At 32.4% G+C, this 23,376-nt stretch overlaps 1 protein-coding gene across 3 annotated transcripts in view; it reads right to left on the minus strand.

The window, feature by feature from the left end:
- Positions 1-23,376, minus strand: part of LOC148280467 (cell adhesion molecule Dscam1-like) — a 139,010-nt gene that overhangs the window by 11,536 nt on the left and 104,098 nt on the right. For 2 of the 3 annotated variants that reach the window (XM_088228336.1, XM_088228337.1), the window contains exons 7-27: positions 23,137-23,290; positions 21,793-21,944; positions 21,430-21,520; positions 19,560-19,741; positions 18,663-18,808; positions 16,609-16,744; positions 14,416-14,535; positions 13,339-13,515; positions 12,156-12,300; positions 11,927-12,075; positions 10,784-11,003; positions 10,163-10,308; positions 9,130-9,429; positions 8,418-8,564; positions 6,484-6,642; positions 5,271-5,400; positions 3,309-3,484; positions 3,034-3,213; positions 2,759-2,947; positions 2,265-2,453; positions 1,121-1,408 (exon numbers count right to left, since the gene is read on the minus strand). In XM_088228336.1, the coding sequence (XP_088084462.1) occupies positions 1,121-1,408; positions 2,265-2,453; positions 2,759-2,947; positions 3,034-3,213; positions 3,309-3,484; positions 5,271-5,400; positions 6,484-6,642; positions 8,418-8,564; positions 9,130-9,429; positions 10,163-10,308; positions 10,784-11,003; positions 11,927-12,075; positions 12,156-12,300; positions 13,339-13,515; positions 14,416-14,535; positions 16,609-16,744; positions 18,663-18,808; positions 19,560-19,741; positions 21,430-21,520; positions 21,793-21,944; positions 23,137-23,290 (3,576 nt within the window). Of the gene's footprint in view, positions 1-1,120; positions 1,409-2,264; positions 2,454-2,758; positions 2,948-3,033; positions 3,214-3,308; positions 3,485-5,270; positions 5,401-6,483; positions 6,643-8,417; positions 8,565-9,129; positions 9,430-10,162; positions 10,309-10,783; positions 11,004-11,926; positions 12,076-12,155; positions 12,301-13,338; positions 13,516-14,415; positions 14,536-16,608; positions 16,745-18,662; positions 18,998-19,559; positions 19,742-21,429; positions 21,521-21,792; positions 21,945-23,136; positions 23,291-23,376 lie in introns of those variants that run through there. The other variant, XM_088228338.1, reaches the window with a different exon arrangement.

Consider the following 23,376-nt stretch of genomic DNA (forward strand, 5'->3'; position numbering starts at 1 on the left):
ATCCGCAATATATGGCCCAGCCAAACGTATAGCCTCCGCTTGATGACAGTTTTCACCGGATTTTGCTTAGTAAGTCAAACCACCGCACACCCAAGATTCTTCTGAGACATCTATTCTCAAAATTCAGTATTTTGCTGTTTTGAGCTCTAGTGAGGTGACACGATTTGCATTCATAGAGGAGAATAGGTGTTATGCAGGCATTGTATAGGCGGCATTTGGTTTTCACTGATAAATATCCAATCTCCAGGCAGCCTTCATACGTGGCGCCTGCTATTCTTAGAAGCACTCCCAGTTCTTTTTGAAAGCTATCATTTTCTGTAACATACCCCAGGTATTTGAAACTCTAGACCCTTTCGATGACTTAGTTTGACAGTCAGGGGATTTTGAGCATCATTATAAATGTATAAATTGAAATAGCAATACAATAATGCTATTCTTTATTAAGTTCCCTAGATCACTCTTTTACTTACTAGGCGCAGAGAATAAAGTTGTAAAAAAGACAAATGTAGATAATATAATTTGTTGAATATTTAAATAACCTAAGCTAATTATTTTGCTTGTATATTAATTGTTTTTTTTATTTATTTTTTTTATTTTCTTTTATTCAGGAAACATACAGTACAGTTACAAAGTTTAATATTTTACACAATTGGACTTAATTCTAATGGACCAGTGAAGTTTCCATATGAAAAAGCAATTAAATCTAATGTTAATTATGAAAGTATAAAAAAGAGAAGGAAAAAGAAAACATAAATGAAGGTTGTTTAAAAATTTAAATTTAAGTGAAAAAAAAAAATATTTTAAGGTTTGTAGGTTTTACATGTCAATTGTTTTACTTTTTGACTCATCTGTAAGTCCTGATTTAATACAGATTTTACTTCTAGCAAGTCGGGACATAAATATGAAAAGAGTTGAGTAATTATTTTGAATAATCGTAATAAAAGAAACGATAAATTATTGCACATAATTTAATGATAATTAAACTGTTAAAAATATACTATTAATATTAATTTTATCAATATTTGTTTATCTACACAAGCTCTACTGACTGTAATGAATGAAAATGGGGCCACAAAACATGTTTCGTTTACGAATATCTAGAATTAATTTACACACATACCTCCGTTTTCTTTCAACGTATCCACATTGAGCTCAGCAGATGTGGACCCCGCATCGTTCGTAATAGCTATTCTTAGCTGGTACCACTGAGCGGTACTCAGCTGACTCAGCACCAAATTATCTACTAGAGGACCATCAGCCGCAATGCTCCAATGCGATTCTCCCACCGCTCTGTACTCGACAATAAGTTTGGTAACGGGACAACCTCCGTCCCTCCACGTGTAAATACTCAGTTTTATGGCAGTAGAATTGGATGAGACAAGGTCTGCTGGCTTTGAAGGTATCGGTGCTAAAAACAAACATTGCAAATTGTAAAAATCTTACATTAATTGCGGGGGATGCGTTCTGGACATGGCTGCGATGAGTGAAATTTAGCAGTCAACGGAGGATTTTTTACAGAACTCTTTCAGATATTTTTCAGCTGATTTTATTTTAAGGCATTGCAATTTTGATTGTTATTTAAACCGATCAAACTAATCATTGCTGGCTTTACAAACAATTTCTTCCTGCTTTTTTATATTTTTTTTATTGATCGCACTGTAGACTCAGGCAATTTAAAACCCCTACCTACAACTGCAATTTTACCACCATTTTCTATCATTTAGATTATTTTTGGTTTCTTTTTGTCATAATTGATCTTCACATGTTGCAGTGACGTCAGGAGCTTGCATAGCACTGACCCCCACCTCTGAGAATAAGAAGAAGAGGAACGTCACTACATTGAAAAAAATATTGCGTTATAACGAATCCGAATTCGCCGGGGTCGCGATCACCTTACCTGTATTAATATTTCGGAATACATTTTGATTTACGGCCATCTGGAACTGGAAATGACCATACAAAGTATATGGTAGCATAAAATATCAGTATAACTTTGGAAGTTAATTCTATATTGACATCACAAATGACTTGAGTATGGCATCTTTACTAACTATTACGTTTTAAACACGGTTGAAAGGTTTTCCCCAAAGTAAGATATACGGTAAACATCATGAAGAGATATTAAGACATGAATTCGTCCAGAAAATTTTTGTAATGACATTACAGGTTAAAAGTTGTTTCAATAAACATTTGAGTTTTTTTTCTGTGACCATTCAACTTCTGTCAAAACCGAAGGTCTAATATTTAAGTAGAAATGCACTTACGTGATCCCCTCGTACTGGTGGAAAGGATCTCGCTGACAGCTCCAGCTGCTACTCTATTGTGAGCTTGTATTTTGATCAGATACAAAGTTCCACATTTAAGGGTCTCCAGTGCATATGCATTTATCTCCGGAGATAGTTCAATTATTTGCCAAGTACTCTCTGTCTCTGTTTTATAAAATAGAGAATAACCTAAAAAAGAACACAAAAAATTAGCTTTGTAAATTTTTTGGTTTAATATTTTATATTTTTAGAAACAAAGTTTGACAAATTCTTCTTGTTTATATAGTTTTCTAAATCCATTTTCATACATTATATGTTTAACTGGAAAACATTTTACTGGTTTATTTACTAGATGAAGTTCATTTCCCACTCTATCACAATTCGATTTCCTTTTTTTTATGGTTAAAATTGAAATATTCAGGTAAAGTTTGAGAATCAAATGTTTATTTCTTGGGCAAAAGATAATTATTTACAACAAATATTTATAGGATTACCTAATACGGGAGAGCCACCATTATTAGGAGCTTGCCAGTGAATTTTGATCGTAGATGACGTGGTATATTGTAGTCCTAGTGATGAGGCTGATGGTGGCAGTATGGCTATAACTGTATACGTGATGGAATCTTCACCAAAAAGATTTGACGCTGTGCATGTGAAATTTCCCGATGAGATACCATCTAAGCCTGAAGAAAAAGAATCGTATTAAAATTAATAAACAAATGAAATTTCAACACAGGAAAATAAGTTTATTATAAATTTTTTAACATACTGTGGATGAGCAGATTTCCCTGTGGAGTGACTTGATAATGAGGTGTGTGTGTGATAGTGACAGAACGATGTAGCCATCTGGCTCTTGGCAATGGACTCCCGACCGCCAAACAAGATAGACTTACGGAGCTTCCTACTCCTTTCCTAATCGTCTGACTGAATGAAGATATCCTAGCGGGAGCTAAAATAATGATATCCACATTTAATTCTATATATATTGAAGCTATGTTAAATAAAAAAAGTTTAGAAATTAGGATTGTTAAAAATGTATTTTACCTCTAGTGTTAGCACCTTGAGCAATAATTGGAGTGGGTTCCCCTTCACCTGAACCAGTTGTTGCAGAGACCCAAAATTCATATAACTGATGTTCGGCTAGATTTCGCACTTCAAACTTCAAATCAGTATTTTTTGCATTATCAATAGTCACCGTGTAACTAGAATGCTTGCCGATTCTGTAAAATATTACAATGGATGGTCAAAAATGTAATTCTATGTTTGACACTGTCAATTACTAACCCTTAATACCTAGAATAAAGCGCTAAATAAAAGTGGTATTTATTTTCTAATATGTATTTTGTATTAACAATAAGTCTTTACGTCATTAGAGTATCGTAATAACGTACACTGGTAGATCAGTCATCCATTCAGCTTCATCAAATGCAATAGGTTTGCAAGACGTAAACCAACACAAAATATACGTCCAATAAAGGGTTAAAATAAAACTGAAACCCTTGGTAAAATGTTTGATGATTATTATTTATGATTTAAGCATTAACTTTGTGGTCGTGGCCTTGCGGTGCAATGGTCAGTGCGTTTGCCTTCCATGCAAGAGGTCTTGCGTTCGATTCCCAATACGGTTGATATGAAATATTTATTTAAAAAGGGTGTTTTTACACTAGAATATTTCATAGTCCCTGGACTGGTACCTGCAGCGTAAGACTGATCATCTTACCTTCAAGTAACAATAATGATCAAGATACGCTGCAGTTGGTGTACCATTGCAGTGTCCTATGCACCATTAGGTGCTAAAAGGGAATGATGATGATTGTGGTCAAAAATTAAATTAACGCTAGTATATCGTAGGTATACTGTCAAAAAACGTTAACTCGAAAATATGCTGCAGTTTTATAAAGCTCTACAAACTAGCAAAATACACTAAGTCATTTTAAATTTCATATATCTGTAGTTTTAAAAATAAATTTAAGGTTAAGTCGTATACCGGGTATTTTATTCAGGCTAAAAGCTTTAAATAACTTAATGTTTACTTAATAAAAAATTAAGAAACGGAAAAATTAAAAACATGATCTTTAGTGAGCACTTAACATCTTACTATATTTAAATAAGATATAAAAGAGTAAAACTTAAATGCTAGATTTCTCAAAACAGGGATTTGAGAGTAAAAGCTTTTTGCCAGTTTACCCACGATTTATTAGTATATAATATAAAATAATATTCCTGTAATAAATAATCCGATATCTTCTCAATATATCCCACTTTTTGATTGAAAAATTAACCAATCATATAAATTTTAATCTCTTAGCCCCTCCCTTTCCTAACCCCCAAGGCCACATATTCTGCAACACATCGACAAATATTATTAACTTAATTTTAGTGCATGTTCAGACATGGTGGTGTTTGCATTCCCCTGAACTCTGCATGAAATTTATGTAATGAAAAATTAAAATTAATTAAAAAAAGTAAGTACACTATGTAAACTACGGTGACGGTAAAGGTGAAAGTGTATGTTAGTATTTGCATGTTGGTGCAGTGAGTGTCCTGACGAATGGGTACACCTCGAACGAGTAGACATAAAAAGTCGGTAAGTGGTTATATCTTAATATTTACCAACAATATTGTTTGATTATTGGTTCAGTAAGTAATAAAGAAATATATACATTAATGGCTAAGCAATTTTTGAGCTTAAATCAATGTTAATAATATCATTATTTACCTCATTCTCTTATCTGTTTAGAATGCAGAGCATACTGCATTAGTGTGTGAATTGATTATTTGTTATGTGAAGGCAAGATGATGAAATATAAAATATAGCTGTGAAAAAATATATTTTATGAATAACTATTTCAGGGGGAACGCGTGTGGAATCAGCTTGGGATAGTATGAATGGTGATCAAACCTGCTAATTATTACTCAACGCAACGTACATGTTAATAACAAAACAAAATACCTATTATTTATATTGAAAATTCAAGCATATTTAAAAAAACAATATGCACATACCGTCCAGCTTCCCGATGATAGACTGTAAAGTGAGATATGATGCCGTTAGGATTGATCGGAGGTAACCAACTAACTAGAACTGATTCTGCACTCAGAGCGAGGGCTTTGATTCTTTGTGGTGGAGATGGTACTAGAAACAAGAAATATGTATTTTACAGAAAGGTAAAAGCTCTCTAGGGGGTGAAAGCCGGTATTTGTCTACAGACATTTGGACAAACTCAAAATTGTCATGATCGTAGAACAACGACGAATGTGATTTTCTTTAACTTTACATGAGAGCAGTTTTAATTTTTTGTGGACACTTTATGTCACAACTAGAAAAGCATAAAAGTCCTTTTGTGCTAGACAAGTATAAAAATCTTTTGTATAACCTTTTTAAGATCAAATGTAGAAGAAAGTCAAAGGAAAGGTGGGATTTTTCGTAAATCCACCGTTTTTCTACAATCACGACGAAATATTGTTGATTTTGCCAGCTGGTTCAATAAATATAAAAAATTAAAATGTTTTCTGGTGTTGCCTATTAGTTAAAATAATTCATTTAGATAAATATCACCCACATCAAGGTTTCAGCTCTTTAACTTCACAAAGATCAACAGTGAAAGTACTTCCTCCAGATATCCAAAACTTATCAAAAACATAAACATAAACAGTAACTCTCTTAAAATTTTCAATCTCATTTATCGTGATTATAATTTAATTTAACTCTACTACTTTCACTGTAACTATGGCAAATTATATGGAGGACCTCTGTCGGATACTGTCATTCATCCTCATGACCATATTGCAAAAATAAATGGTAGCAAAAACTGTATTTACTTGTATCACAATAGCCTATGTTCATTATGGAAATTTTATAAATTTAGTAACATCAGATTAGATTATTATTTTCATTATTCTTAACTGACGCCCTTCATATAAGTCACCAAAGGATAAATCCCATAATCATGCACGTAGCTCCGCTTTTTAAAAGGAGTCTACAAAGATTAACAGTAGGAATAGAGAAAATATGCACATTCAAACATGGGCGAAATGACAAATGTTACACAGTGCCTAAAGTGGGCACTTAAACCAGCCGATGACAGGTCATGAGCCCTAAACTTCCATATTTCCTTCTTTAAAATGTTCTCGATCTCTGTTGTAATTTGTTGAAAAATAAGAAGTTGATGTGAGCCAGTTAGATATTGTAGCTATGATACAAAAAATGGATACTTACAATCTTCGGCCGTAGTACAAAAAACTGCAAGACTACGTTTTCCGTCACCAGCATTTGTATAAGCCAACACTTGTATAGAGTAATTAGTGAACTTGTGTAAGCCGTGAAGATATGTTTCCGTTGTAGATATTCTTTTGACTTCTCCGATATTATGTTCAACTGTAAAACAATTTATTTGCAAAAAAAACTACATATTTGCAAATTTGAAATTTTCCAAATATTAATGAGGCATGGTGACATGACAAGTTATTTTTAAAAATAAAATTAATAATGTATGTGACATGATTGTAACAATGTTCAATAGTTGGGCAGTACTAAGCCTTGCAAAAAATATAAGTCAAGTCACACAGCTATAAAACCCACTCTTGAGATTTCGTTTTAAAAAAATATAAAATTTACGAATGTTACAAAAAATATACAAAATAAGACGATAAATATTGACGCTGGAAAGGAAAAAGTTACCAAGCCAAACGTAGTGAAATTTGTTGCAACAGAGAGGGAAAACATTTTGAGAAGGAAATATGGAAGTCTAGGCATTTGCGGGGATTATGACCTGTCATTGGCTGGTTTAAGTGGCCACTTTACACACTGTTTTATATTCCCTTCTCAAAATGTTTTCCCTCTCCGTTGCAACAAATTTAGATCTAAATATCTCCTTAGGGAGGAAATCCAACCTGTCTACAAACATTTGGACATACTCAAAACATGTAACAACTTTACAGAAGAGCCAATTAAAGTTTTTGTTATTAATAAAAAAATCTCATGCATACATACATACATTATTTTGGCGTGATTTCTTAATATAATTAATATAAAAATTAAAAATAAAAAAATCTTTATTAATTAAAAAAAAAAAAAATTCATTGGTACAATAAGTCATCATACGAGTATTATAAATCATTCATGTGTGCCTAAAAACAAAATGTGTTCACTGATATTTGTTCCTATTATTTCATTCTGGTGAAATATCAAAATACATATTAAGGAGAGTTCTATAACTAATTCAAACATACATATTTGTAGGATTTTTGTTGTTTTTTGGATTGGAGCACCTACCCCAGTTGGAGGTGGACCGACGAAACAAGGTTGGCGTTCAATGCATGTATTTATTACACGGTGAATAAATAATGAATTTAGACAGCACTTGGATTACATACTGGAATGGACTGACTGGAGTACATGTTGGAACTGACTGACTGACGACTGGGTTGAGCTGACTGATGTTATCACACCCTGTAGTCTCTTTTAAGGAACAAAGTTAATGTACCCCAGGGCATTCCTCTGAATATTTCACCCGATTTAGTTATTGACTTAACATCTTATGAGCAGTACTGTTGATCTTGCAGAATCTGATGTATTACATTCAATAGAAAATGTTGAGTTGCTTCTTGGGTTGTTGCCCTATATTTTAGGTAAAATCATTAGGCACGTGGATGTCATTGATCAAGGGAGTTTCATCATCATCATTCCCTTCCCACATCTAATGGTGCATAGGGCACTGCATTGGTACACCAATCGCAGCGTATCTTGATATTTTTTTGTTACATGAAGATAAGATGATCAGTCTTACGCTTCGGGTACCAGTCCAGGGACTATGAAATATTCTGGTGTGAAAACACCCTTTTAAATAAATATTTCACATCAACCATCTCGGGAATCGAACCCTAGACCTCTTGCTTGCTTGGCAAACGGGCTGACCATTACACCACGAGGCCGACTGTAACGGAGTTTAACCCTTACATATTTATTGTAATATGTATGTGTAATTATACAACAATAACTGTTTTTTGTGATGCGCTCGTGTTCTACTCAAGAAAAATACTCTTTTTTTGTTTTCTATTCTATTGCGAAATGTTGATTGATTACTGGTAATTTTCCAACACATGTAATACTACCCTAAAAAAAAGAAATGAACTTGAAATAAATAAAGTTACCATGATCATTTAGTTGTGGCGTGTAAAGAACTTTGTATCCCTGGATTAGTCCACCGTGCTGTGCCGCGGGAGGTGGTCGCCATGACACCTTCACGCTAACAGCAGATAGTGCCATGCATGACACATCCAGTGGAGGAGCTTCAGGTACTAAAATATATAAATATACATAAAAAATAAATGTTCAATAATTTTGATGAGAATGTATCATACTTATTAAACATGTATTTCATTGTTGAAAATTATGGCAATGCACCATTGCAAGTGAACAAAAGCCATGACAGAAAACATCAAACAATTTCAAAATAATATGATTTTGTTTTCACAAACTGAAAGATACATATTTACATCTAAGTAAACAAAGTACTCCTTACATCATTATTGTCAATTTTGAGATATTTTGATGGTGTTATTTTTATCTATTAACATGAAAAGAAACTTACTCATGTATACAATTCAAATAAAAAGGTTAATTCTTTATTTAATTATGATGAAAACACCCGATAAGGTCTCTCCTGCAAAATATGTGTGACTCATTAAAATTTATGGATTATAAATACATAAATTAATCATGCTTCCCTGCATTTTTTAAAGGGCACAACAAATTATATGGACCTAGCCTAGCAATCGAAGTATTTAATTACTATCCCAGTTGTCTATGTATGTTATAGCTTGATTATTGATTTAAATCATATTTATTTAACATTTAGAATACCTCCTTCCTGAGTGGTGGCGGTGGTTGGTGTAGTGGGAGGTCCAGTAGCCACAGCGTTGAAGGCTCTGACAGTGACTCCGTACCGCGTGAACTTCCTGAGGGCATTCAACGTAAGCTCCGTGCTGGCCCATCCGTTGACGGTGGTGGTCTTACTGGTGTTGGAGCCGGCCTCGTACCAAGTCACAGAGTAGCCCAGGAGTTCACCATTCCATGTCTCGCGAGGAGGAGCTTGCCAGCTGACGTGGAGTTCTCCGGGTCCACCGGTTTGGAGTTGTAAATTCAAGGGAGGCTCTGATGGGGCTGTGACAAAAATTATAATGTTTTGAGGAAAAATATGGCAAAAAATATGCAAAAACACAAAAAATATTTTGTATCCAAGCAGCTTTTGCTGGTGAAAAATTTACTGTGGGTAATTATTATAATACAAAATTTAATAGCGTTACAGTTATTTTAACACTTGGTTACAAAGCGTTTAAATTAGACAGCCATATAATTGAAAAGGATGGGAGGTGGGCATGTTGAAACATTTTAAACAAACAGAATATATAATACATTATATTATTATATACTAAAATAACATTTTAGGAAAGAAAGACCTCTGTATTCGTGAACCCCATATTTGTAATATTTGATAATCGTCACATTTTGATTACAACCTTTTCCTCCACATTGGTTAGTATTGTCTGAATCCATTTAGTACAATAAAGTTTAAGTTGCAAGGATGTTTATCGTTTTTGAACCATTTTTAGGAGTTGGAAATAGATAAATTCATCATCATTATAAGCTTGACAGCCTGGATGGGTTTTGGCTGTATCCGGGAGTCTCCTCCACTCTTGCCGGTTTGCTGCCCTTCTTCTCCAGTTTTTCACTTCCAACATTATTACACGTGTTCATTGAATTTCAGTTATTTCTCAAGAGGAGAATTTTGTTTATTTATTTGTAATATTCTATATTTTAAGACCCCTAGGAACAGATTAGTGACAAATATAGAGGTTCTTAGTAAAAACACCATTACAACAATATGATATGTTACCTTCTTCCTGAGTTTTGACAATAACTGCTTCTGTAAACTGAGATTGTTCAATCTGGTTGACCGCTTGTAATCTGATGGCATACTTCGTATGTGGGCGTAGGACAGATAAAACTGCTTCATACTGATTTATTGGGGGGACGCTTGATCTATAAACATACACATAAAATTTACTTATACAATAAATGAACATAACACATTAAATTGTATTAAATCTTGTTTAGAAATCTAGTTTCAACATGAATTAACCATTTTATTATCTGTCGTGAGATGTCCACAATATCGAAATAAAATATTTATAATGAGAAGTTGATAAAAATATACAAATCTTTTTAAAAAATGTAATAATTGAAATGTTTTTTGATCTCGCATAGTAAAATTTAATGTGATTTCAAAACAAGGGAAAAGATTCATACTTATGACTGTTGTAATACCAACATAAAAAATAAAAAGTATTGCCAATTAAGCCGAGGTAGCAACAGATAGATTGGGAATTTATAGGTAAAACAAAAAAGTACTTATTACATTAAGAATTTCTGAATCAGAGAGCCAGATAAAAATAGTGTTTACGTAGGGAAAAGCTTTCTGATCAGGGAAAATAATTTTAGCTAAAAATTTACTCACTGTACACCGCTTGTCTTAATTAATGAGTGGACGGATATATTATGAGATACTGCATCATCCCAATTGGGGGAAGGAACCGGGCCATAGCCTCCCAGAGTAGAATACTGGACTGTGTAACCAAGAAGCGGAGAGTTTCCATCGAATCCTTGAGTCCATCCTAGTCTTGTTGAACGGCTACCCGCTTCCAGGACTATCAAAGAGTGAGGGGGATCTGGTCTCTCTGAAATATACAAAATTGTTTTACAGAACAAAAAATACTTGCGGATGAGCTACTTACGATTATAGAGCTTGTGAAATAGTACAACGGTAGGGTGTGGAAAACATTTCTTAAATAGGGTAATATTAGAGCCCTTAATGATAATTGTAAATAAAATAATCATCTTTCTAGAATGTACCTTTCAGAAATTATTTTCCAATGAGGAAGTTCAGTGCTACGGAAATTGGATGTGAAAAACGTTTTCTTACGCCTGGTAAAAATTAGAGCATTTAGTTGTACGGCGAAGTTTCTTGAAAATGAATGAAAAAAATTGTAAATGAAGATACAGATTTTAATAAAAACAAACTTCTTTGAACGACGTCAATAGTTCTTCCGAATCAACCAGGGATAGTGTTTATTTTATTTTATTTTTCTAGTTGTGATAGATTTTCGGTTTACGGAAAGCCAATTCACCAATCAGTAGCACTCACTAAAGAAAACTTGTGACATCACACACGGAGTAGTTTAAAAGTTTGAAATTGAAAAAACACAAAAAACATATTTAAAAAAAAAATTGTCTTAGTTCGATAGTCTATTAACAACATTTTTTAAAATAAAAAACCAATAACTTCCTTATTCAGATAATAAACTTCCATTTAAGTCCAGTACAAATGTGACATCTTACATAATATATGTGTGTCACGAAAAGAACCATAATTTCAGACACTAATAAATAGATTATGTGGAGTATTTGAGATGTAATATGACTCATTTCACAACACTAATGCTGCATTGAACAATAGTAATTTTTTCAAATTATAATCATAATCACAGGGTTATCATAAATTCGGAAAAAAAAGATAGACATCTAAGTCAAGAAAACAAGATTACGAATCATAACACATTTTCATTTGGAAACGTCAAAAAGTATTTGAAATATGGCATACCTTGGACGGATAAATAAATAATGTGATCGCTGTTGCCAAACGCATTCACTGCTTGGCATTTATACACTCCCGAATCTTGGCGGTCAGTTCTGCTAATAAATAATTGAGATCGAAGTCCCGTATCAGTCTTGACCTCAGATGTGCTTATTCTGAAACAGAGCTTTGGTGTTATACACGAGATCAGCAGCCTAATAATTGTTGACATTAAACTTAAATGAATAATAATCACCGGAAAGTATTTAGGTCTATTCGATTCATGTCATGAGTCCATTGAATCTGTATTGGATTGTCACCATGTACATCACAGATTAAAGTTATGGGTTCGTTGCGACGGGCAGTTACATTTCTAGAAGGAATTTCAAATCGTGCAGGATCTGAAAGAATACAGGGAATATTTCAGATTGTTTAGTTGTTAATTTTTATTTACTATCATATTACGTAAAAAAAATTACATTTATACAAAGTTGTATTTTACCCCGTTCTAAGCCAGTCAAAAAAAAACAGTAATCAACACATAGAAAAAATTTATAAAGGTAGTAGACATAGTGATAAACATAGTAAAATACAAAGTAAAAAAAATATTGTAAAAAATGTAGTAAGAAACATTGTATATTTAAAAACCAAGTAAAATACGCAGTAAAAACAAAATGAATAGTAGGAAATATAGTAAAAGACACGGTAAAAAACATATTTAAAAACCCAGTGAAATACGTAGTAAAAACAAAATACATAGTCAGAAATATAGTAAAAGACATATTAAAAAAATATACATGTAAATAAAAAAACATTGTGAAATACATAGTAAAAAGAAAAGATGTAATAGAAAAAAAAGTATACATTTAGTAAAAAATATATTGAAAAAAAAACATGGTAAAAAGTAATGAGGATCATCAAAAATAAAACTACTACTACTACCATCACACCATTTCCCAGAAGGGGTAGGCAGAGAGAATGGACTGCCACACACGTCTATCCTGGCATATATTCCTAGCTTCTTCCACATTCATACATCTTGTCATACATGCCCCTCGGTTCTGTCTGCTTTTGATATGACCAGACTTAAGATTTTGGTTTATCTGATAATGCTACGTCTTCCTTGGTCGTCCTCGTCTCACGTTACCGTTTATTTTCGCCATATATATTTGTTTTACCATTCGTTCAGCGTCCATTCAAAAATCCAAAATATAAATCAATAATTTAATCAATAAAAAATGAAAAATATATAATTACAATTCAAATAAGAATGTTCGTTTAAGTTCATATTTGTATAATTTAATTTAACAAAGATATTATTGTGATTCACTTAACATTATATTCATTGAACCCAGACTGCCTACGGGAGATCCATATTATTAAAATCAGTTTGACAGAGTAGGATTTAAAATTGTTAAATCCATTTTATTAAATCTTACCATTTACTAAGACAAATATGATTTTTGTCAGTGCGGTTCCAATTCCATTTTCAGATTTACACATATATTGACCTTCATCATAGGATGATGCACCCTCAATTAGCAAAGTTCCATTACTCATAAATTTGAAACGCCCTCCCAGATTCACCAAGGGTATGAAATCGTTTCCGGATTGACCTGTAAAGTGATAAAAAAACACAAAATAAAACCGATGTATCCACGAATATTCAATACATCATTCTATGGCATTGTTCTTCAATATTTTGAGTGTTACAATTCTAACGCCAATAACTATTCTTAAAACCCCCTCAGAAAATATTTTTATAGAAGGCTGCTGCGTCCGTTCTCGGACTTTAATGTTAGTTATAAAATCAAACCACCTTATACCTAATATTCTTCTCAAGCACTTACTCTCAAAACTCAGAAGTTTGGTGTTTTGAGCTTTGGTAAGGTGCCAATCGACGCGAATCGACCAATCACCAATATTAAAACCATTAACATGTATTATTTATACTTGAAACTTAGCAATACAATTCAATGTTTTAATTTTTATTGAGTGTAAGAAATCATTTTTTCTGTCCTATTTCCCATAGCAATGATTTTCCTCATTATGTAGTCGGTTGTGAATCTCAACAGGAATTACGCAGCTGCGAGAACATTTTCATAAAACAGATAGAGCCATCTTTTCAAGAAATCGTTAATATCTGAAGTTGCTGGACACCTTTCCAGAAGATCATAATCAGAATTCAGATACTTCAATTTAGACAATTTAATATTATTCATTGACAATTCTTGATGAAATTCCACTGTAATTAGGTATAAATTTATATTTACGTTAAAGTTGTAAATTGAAATATTTGGTAAACTCCCACTGAACTTATGTATTTGATCAACTTGTGCTTTCACCTCCTAACGGGCATCCTTGACTGGTAAATGATTTAAACACAGTATAATGTTTAACGCTAAATACAGTTTTGCAAATATAAAAGTGAAGCTACGCTATCTTACTGTAAAAATACACGAATGCTTGCCATCTAATGAGGATTATCTTATGAGGTTGATAATGTGAAATAATACCTTGTTGCTTGAGCCATGTTATCTGTGGAATTGGAGACCCTCTTGTCCGACAGTGCAAGGCAAGAACTGATCCCGCCAGAGCTGAGCTGTCCACGGGTTCACTAACCCATTTAGGGGGCACTATTCACCGGGCAGCGAAGGTTACATTAGGAAAAACATTAATAAAACATGTTGCAAAATACCCACAGTGCAAAATCAAAATGAATGGTAAAATAAAATTTGTTATTATTGATGAACAAAAAATAATACAATAAATAAATGCATAACAATATAAAAATATAGCATTTGAAACTCATATAATAGGCTTCATACCTTCTAATAAAATTCTAAAGAAATTTATTTTAGACTTATCTGTTGCAGTAACTTCGTAAAGTGCTCAAGAAAGATTAAAAAATCTTGTTGTTTTAGTTAAAATGTTTTTTCAGTTTTGCAAAAACAATATAATATTACAAATAAAATTAAATGTCTTTAAACTTAATAATGACATTCACCTTTTAAAACAAGAAAAAGAAACAATATTAACAGCAAGTAATGAATACAAGAACTTATGTACTATTAAAACATAATTTATTATTTGATATTAGATGAGAAATAAGAGTTTTGGAACAGATTTTGTTTTTAATATCGTATAATTAATTTAATTTGTTTAATTCTGGATGTTTAATCCATGATTTAGCCGTGCAGTAAAAATTCAACAGTTCACAAAACGAAATTAGACGAGAATATATTCACCCATCGAGCCATATTAAAATCCATGGTAAGCATAGCTTTAAAAACAGAAAACAGAGTTTAAAACATTTGGTGCATGTGCCGGATGAGAAACAACATGTGCTGATGATAAGTGCTATATGTAGTGCCAAGTGAAGGTGCTGTGAGGTCCCGGGAGGACAGGAGAGTAGACAGCGGGTGGAGTACCTAGTAGTGAGTAGTGATATGGTGCGATGCAGGCTGCTTGGTGCGCGCTCATAATTTGCTGGTGCACTGTGCAACGTGGCCTATTTACCCAACCACTGGCCAAATCGTCCCAACATTCCAATTCACACATTGACAAAGACTTGTCCGTACTTGAGAATAAACTATAAGTAATTTTATTCACAAAAATATAGATGTGCTTCGAGATTCTTCAAATTGTTTAAGTTTTTTCAAGCGCCTTTGAGGTATATTAAAAAACTTGCATTATTTTTATTAATAAGAAACAATAAATTTGAGTGTGATGATTTAATGAAATATTTCAAATTGAGAGGACATTTTCAATATGTAAATAACTCTCTATTAGAAAATGGGAATCAGGGTGGGATAGAGTGGGGTTCTAACCATAGACTCTAATCCATAAGTCCAGGACACGGAATATGGGACCACAACCCAATTCGATTTTAAATAATCAATAATCATTTACAAATTAATAATACCAATGCAAATTACTGGTGAGAATAATTCTAAAAATAGTGTTTTTTTTGTAAATGAACATTTTCAATGGCATTTATAAAATCATTTAAATATTTTTATCATCTTATTTAATTATTATTTAAACTACTGATTTATTTTTACACAGAAACAAATTTTTAAGTGTGGACATTTCAAACGTCGGATCAATTACATACATGCAGAGAAATTGAAATCTGTAAGTAAATTTAAAAAAAAAGGAAGTTCTATCCTCACTGCCAACCCTTATGGGAAAACTACCTGGGGTGATATTCCAAACGCTCTCGCGGACGTAGAAAACACTTTTATCTTGCATATTTTGTATGAAAATACGCGAGATAAAGTGTTTTCTACGGCCGCGAGAGCAGTTCAGAATAGCACCGCTGCTAGGTATTTATTAAAAAGCATCAAAATTATAGATTAAACGTTTTAAAATATAGTTTTAAAAAGGAAGCTTGTGTAGCCTCAAAACCACAAATAAGCAAAAAAACCACAAAAAATAGTTAAAAACAAAGGTTTTTTTTATTTTAATGTAATTGAAGTTCTACATTTTTACATGCTCATAAATTTTAATGAATTCAATAACAACTTCCTTGGTGCTTATTTAAATTAATTTCAACCTTTTAAGTTACTAATAATAACACTTTAATAAGATGAGCCGTTTTTAACAAATGTAAGAAATTGTTGTTTGAGAGTTGAGAGAAATTAGAATATTGGAGGTACTTGGCCAGTTTTCAATGATTGAGCCACTACGCAGAGGATGAGATGTACCTTTAACAATTAGTTCAGCTGTATAGTTAACTTTGGCTGCACTGTTGCTAGCTACACACGTGTACAGTCCACTATGTCGAGACGATACATCTTTAAAGACAAGATTACTGAAAAATTCCGAACCACGTTCTTCCACCTGAAATATGTTGTTCATTGGAAAAACATAAAACTATAATCGGTAAAATGAGTGATTGTGTCAGGCGGTTAGAGATGCAAAGAATGTTTTACGGTTAGCTTTTATCTTTGCAAACTCTGGCAGTGTAGTGCTCAAGTGTTTGTTTAATATTTGAAAGAGTTTTGTATGAATTCATAAAACAGAAAAAAAAACATAATATTACTTATCAGATTCTTCAGTCTTAAATTAACATTACAATCTATTTTCGTAAAAATATTCATCAGGAGTTCGATTACAAAAACAAAATACAAATTAGATATGTTTGATATACAATAGTAACTTCAGCTAATAGTTCTTCTACGGAGAATCAGCTATGAATGTATGAAAGTACGTAATAAAAATACATTATAAACAATTGAAATATATGAATATCATTATTCTTACTATTTCTACAATATGTACCCAATTATGTATATGGTAATGCACTGTTATATCTATTTTTTTATTTACACCAAACTCCTGTTTTATACTCTTAATATGTTACGTACAATACCGCGTGAAAAAAACCCTGTAAAATTAAAGAATAATAGTGATGTTTCCTTGAATAAAAATCAATATATCATCATTAAGCCCGTATCCACACCCAATGGTGCGTAGGGCATGGGACTACAGGAAGGTGAGGTGACCAGTCTTACGCTTCAGGTCCCAGTCCAGAGATAGGAAAGAATTAATTAGTTACTTAAACCTTGACGAAGAAGCTAGTTTGCTTTGAAACCGGTCGGTGAAAAAATATAAATAAATTGATTTATTTTATTATAATGATAACCACAAAATTAGTGCTTCAAATATAAAATTTATAAAATATTTCAAGTAAACTCTCCCAGGAATCGAACTTGGGAACTCAATCACAGTAGGCGAATGTGTCAACCATTACACAAACCTCATCACTTTTAATGTTCGTAAAACTCATACACAACAAACAGAGGAAGCGCTATTTCTTAATTTGCTTAATTCATTCGCCTATCCAGAAAAATCACAAATTTGGCAATGAATTAAGCCCTATTGATAGGTTTTATTTATTAACGCCCAGATGGTTCTTACAATATTTAGTTAAAGAGTACATAAAGTATTATAGTAATTGCCATAAAATGGAATCATAATTATTTCATCAATATGTTAATCATTATTAAAAAAAAGAAAAAGGAAATAAAGTAAATATGGATAGAAATCAAAAAGAGAAGAATTGAGGGGATGGCCATTCAATGGAAAGGATAGCTAATTTAATTGAATTTTTTGCTGATCTATATCAACATTTTGAAACATGTATTCAGCCATTTTGTTTTCCAAGTCCAATTATTGTTTTTCATTTTGATTTTCTTCTATTTGTTTATTTTGTATATTATATCACTTTGCAGTTTATAAATACACATACTTATTCTTGCAAAAACTCTAATGAATGTAAGCCCATTCATTCCAAAATCAATACAAAGGTTTTGAAAACAATTATGATTTAAAGCATTATGTTGTTTATCCAAGAAGGAATTAAACCCGAGACATCAAACAAAAAAAAAGTAATAACTTATAACTATTGCACCAGATATCATGTATAATTATTATTTTGAAACATTATAATTTACCTGATCCTTGCTGCGCCAGAAAATGTTAAAAAGAACGAGGAAAAATTATGTCTTTATAACTTCTATCAATTTCTTTTATTACTTTAAGCATGTAAAATAAAACATATTTTGCTTCATGCTGGCCATTTGTGTTCTAAATCAATTGCATTAGTATTGTAGCTTTGAAGCCACAATAAAGCAACATTTATTGCAAAAATAATTTACACAAACTACTTACAGTATCCGAAGTACTTAAATTTCAACTCGATTTATAAACTGAACATCCGTTTGCTTTGGTTTTACTTAATAAGAAAAGTTATAACCTGAAGACTGGCAGGTATCGGTGATCCATCCTTGTACCAGGATAAGTAAACTGGCATGTCTCCTGAATTTACACTACAGCCGACCTGTGCTCTTCGACCCTCCTGAAGGTTTGCAGGAAATGAGAATGGCTCAATTTCTGGTGGATCTATAAGTAATAATGAGTAATTAAGTAGCAAAAAGGTAAAATAATGATTTAAATATTTAGCCGGTAATTTAAATTGCTAGTTCGAATTCCCTTGAGCCGCTAAGAGTTTTTTTTAGAAAATGCTGAGAAAATGAGCGAATAAACGCACGAAAGAAAAATAAATACATCAAACAAGATCGAGAAAACAAAACTCCGAGCTTGAATTTCAAATTTGACAGATGATAGTGTTGGGCAATCTAAAATTGTGGTCATTTGTACACATCGATTTATTTAAGTAATCGATATAGACTCGAAACAATAGATCGGCATATAAAACCACAAATATTATTAAATAAACCCTTTTTAATATTTGAAAGCACCTTTTGCAAATAAAAGATGTAAATAAAAAAGAAAGTAAGTTGATAATTTATTGTATTCGATTTCCCGTATAATATGATGCGTATCTCTTAATCAATATTTTTTAACAATTCTGAAAATAAATTCGAAAGTAGGTTCGATTCCCGCCAGCCGCAAGAAAAAAAAAAATTTCCTCCCAATTGTCTGGATGTTGTGATGTGTTTTTTACTTTTTCCTTCCATATGCTCTCTTAAAAAAAAATATACGAAATCATCATCATTTCCCTGAGCGCGCCCAGTGGTTTAAAGGACATTAGGGTATCTGGATCGTTTTTAATGAATTATAATCTTAAACAAAAAAATGTAGCATTTTTCAATAAAAAGTGATTAATGAATTATTTGAAGGTTTTACGCACTGTTAACAATCAGTTGAATGTCCCTCCTCGCCTGTTGTCCTTCAGCAGCATTGACCGTACAAGTGTAAGCTCCGGCATGAGAAGCATCAACTCGGGTTATCCTGAGCGAACCTTCAGCTCCAACAGGACCACTGGCTAAAGGTATAATGGGAGTACCGCCAACTCGCTCCCATTTTACCGAACTTGAGAAAGACATATTTTAAAATTAATAATAAAAATAAATTAGTTAGTTTATTTAGGAAAGTATTTAAATTTAAAAATAATAATACCAAAAGATTTTCCAATGCAAACATTGAGATTCAAAATACGGTGTCATGAATTCTATATATTTTTAAGCATAATTTAAGAAGTGTGAAAAACGAGATTGAAAAATATACATTTTATTGAATGTAAAAAACCATTAATTTAAAATGATTACTTTATGTACGTTAAAAAAAACTGTAAAATCGAGCTTATTTTTTTGTAAAAATGATGGCTTTTTATAAATAATAAAATCGCCTTTTTCAGTAAAAGGAGACGAAAGAACGATATACAAAATTCTCATAAAAAATGTGGTTTCTTAACTTGTAGTTGTTAATATGATTGAAATTAGATTTTTTTTTTGCACCTCAACAGGCCAGGAGGCCTAATTATAGTGGTGAATTACATCACAGAGCACCCAGGCTTGAGAAAAATCACATTTTTATTTTTTTGTGTTCTCACCGGGAATCGAACCCGGAACCTCCCGTGCGTGAGTCAAGCGTCTTGACCACTACACCACGGAGGCCGCCGATAAATGTACCGGTGATGCTGAAACTGTCATTGTGAGTATTTTCATGTTTTTGTATTGCATATTATAACTATTTTCATCAATTTCTACATATTTTAACGTTGAATTAAAATTAATTGGGGCATCTTGAGTCTTGAGGGTAGGAGCATGTTGGCTTTTGCATAGTTTGCATTACTTAGGAATGATTTGGGGGGCATAACAGAAGAGTAGAGACAGAGTGAGGTCTATGTCTTGCAGTGGACCAATATAGGCTGATTATGGTGAAGATGAGGAATAATTTATAAATAATTTTACTCTATTCACGGCTGACAGAGTATTTCAGGACTTAAACATTTGTGGGTGAATGGTGGGCTTTTAATCCCCCTAGTGTTATTATTACATATTATTATGTACTTAAGAGAACTATTATTCCTGGCTGAAAATTTTGACGCCAATTGTTTTGTATAAATAAAATGAAAAATAAGTAAGCTGTGTGTTCTCCTAAAACGAGAATTGTAAATTTAAAAAGATTTTTTTCAAAGAAAAAGAAATCCTAAAAGTATATAATAAATCCTAATAAATCCTAAATCCTTGTGTGGCTGCGATGTCACACTAGTCGAAATACGATACAAGACTTGATATATTTCTCTTATTTTTTAAATGATGAAGTAAATTTTTTTATAATCTTCAAATGAACATTTTTGACTGGAAAAAAAATTGTATAACTATTCTGGATTTGAATACAAAAAATATTTAACCTTGCTACCCGAAAAATCATGTCCGCAAATACAGCAATACATATGTATTAGAGGAAGCACGAAGATATAACTTACCAAAGAAGACAGAGACACCGTTCTGTAGACACCGTAGCCGGTGTTGTGTGAAACAAGTTCAGTCGGTTGTTGACAGTGATGGGGATGCACGCGTGAATTATAAGCGGCGAATATATGTTTTTTTTTAATTATGGAAAATGAGTTATTAAACTATGTGTCTCCATGTTTTTTTTATTCAAATGCCTGAGCTTTAGAATATTCCGTCTTTTGCTTGTGGTGACACGATGTTACATTACCGCGCAAAAAGGGATTCTTTACCACAGTGAATGTATAAATGCATGTGTATTACCTTATTGGATATCCAGAATATGGACAGTATAAAATCGTCTCACGCCCAGACACTGCTCTGATTGGTGCAATTGATCGAACGTATGGTGGTCCTAAAACGCAAACATATGTTTAATGCTAATAATTTTCATTAATCTATAACTGATTTCATATAAAGTAATAAAACGTACAACGTAAATGAAAAAAAACACACACAACTATAATAATGTTTTATCAAATGATTTCCGGTTGATAAATTATTCAATAAACATACATAGATGATGCTTAATGACGAGAATTTTGTGGCCATATTGACTTAATCATGCTTGGTCAGGCATGCTTATATTTTATGCATAAATATGTAGTACTTTGAATATTAATTTACCGTATATATTAAGTCTTGCAGTGTGCGTGACCTCTCCTAGAGAATTTGTCGCCCTGCAGGAATAAAGTCCTCCATCTTCAGACCGAACACTAGAGATGTTTAGGTGACTATGTACTTCGCCACTTTTACCTACGTATTGTCCTATCTGGTACCTGAAATAAATTTCAACTATCTTATTGAAGACGTAATATATGTATTTTAATATGAATCAGTTCAAGTAATAAAGCCAAAGCTAAATTAATAAAAAATAATTTAGTTATGTTTTTTAATATAATATTTTTTGCTCTGTTTCTTTAAAGCCGGATAAATGTATAATTTATTAATCTATTTTTAATGAGCTAGGTGCACTCCTTTAATTTACCAACTCAAATATTTCTATGTGGAAGCCATTTTCTGTTGGTGGAAATAAAAAAATGGGAAACATGTTCCGATAGAGCGGAGTTCGAACCTCAGACCTCCAGATCCGCGACATTACCTCGGGACCACAACCCATCTCGAATGTAATTTAGAATTTAGGTATTTATTCAAAAAATAATAAATTCTCCTTTTCCTTGATCGTTTATTATACGAGTACGTAGGTACATAAAAACATTAAAAGTAGGTATGGTTCGCAAAGAATAAGTAATTACATATTAAAATGCTTATTTTATAAGGTAAATTCCTACCTGTCCTTTAAGGCTTTCGCAAAATTCATAATGAGCGTTACAAGTTAATTAACGCAATTTGCGTTCAAAGGCTTGTTTTTTTGCAAATTTAATGACTGTGCAACGGTAGCTACCTACATTAATGAAGGACCAAAACGTTTTTATGACATACGATTGTAATATTATGTAAGGGCTAATTACGGAGTAGGGTTTAATTGTTGATAAACTCGATCGGAGAAAATAATTCATTTACACTATAATTGGTAGGTACATATTTTTTGTTGATGAATTATTAATATTTTTTTTACTGTTTACCGAGTTGTTGAACTTCAATCATTATAAGTATTTTTTTAAATATTCAAAACAGAAAAAAAACTATTGCATCTACGCACATTATCTGCAAATACAAGAATAAAATAAATATAAAGTAGCAATATCATTACTTGTACTATTTTAAGAAAATTTGCCACAATAATGTAAACCATAAAATTTATTTGAAAGTGACCAGACTAAGACAGTTTTTATCTATCTCGTATCGATGTCTTTATAGAAATTGATATTTACAACGGTTTTGATCTGATTTTATTTCTAGTGGTCTAGCATTGTCGTCTGGGGCCAGAGAAATATAACATTTTCGTCCAAATAATGTTGTCGCTTGAACTAATTTACTTGTATTCTATAATCTGCAGATTGTACTGACCTAAGCCCTCTAGACATTGCTGTGAGCGGTTGTCCGTCTAGCAGCCACTGGAAGCGAGGAGGTGGAGCCCCGGCGGCCGTACAGCGGAGGGACACGGCGGGACCCCCACGGAGTGCTTGCTCTATAAATGTATACTGGAGTTCTGGGGCCGTATCTAAAAAAGATAACCGTTTGAAATATATTATGAACAACATAAAAAATCAACCCTCAAAGATAGCGAAAACATGAATTCGTTTGTAT

Source organism: Micrasema longulum, unplaced genomic scaffold (assembly GCF_059751315.1).
Source record: "Micrasema longulum isolate JH-2025_06_02 unplaced genomic scaffold, ASM5975131v1 h1tg000578l, whole genome shotgun sequence".
NCBI classification, from domain to species: Eukaryota; Metazoa; Arthropoda; class Insecta; order Trichoptera; family Brachycentridae; genus Micrasema; species Micrasema longulum.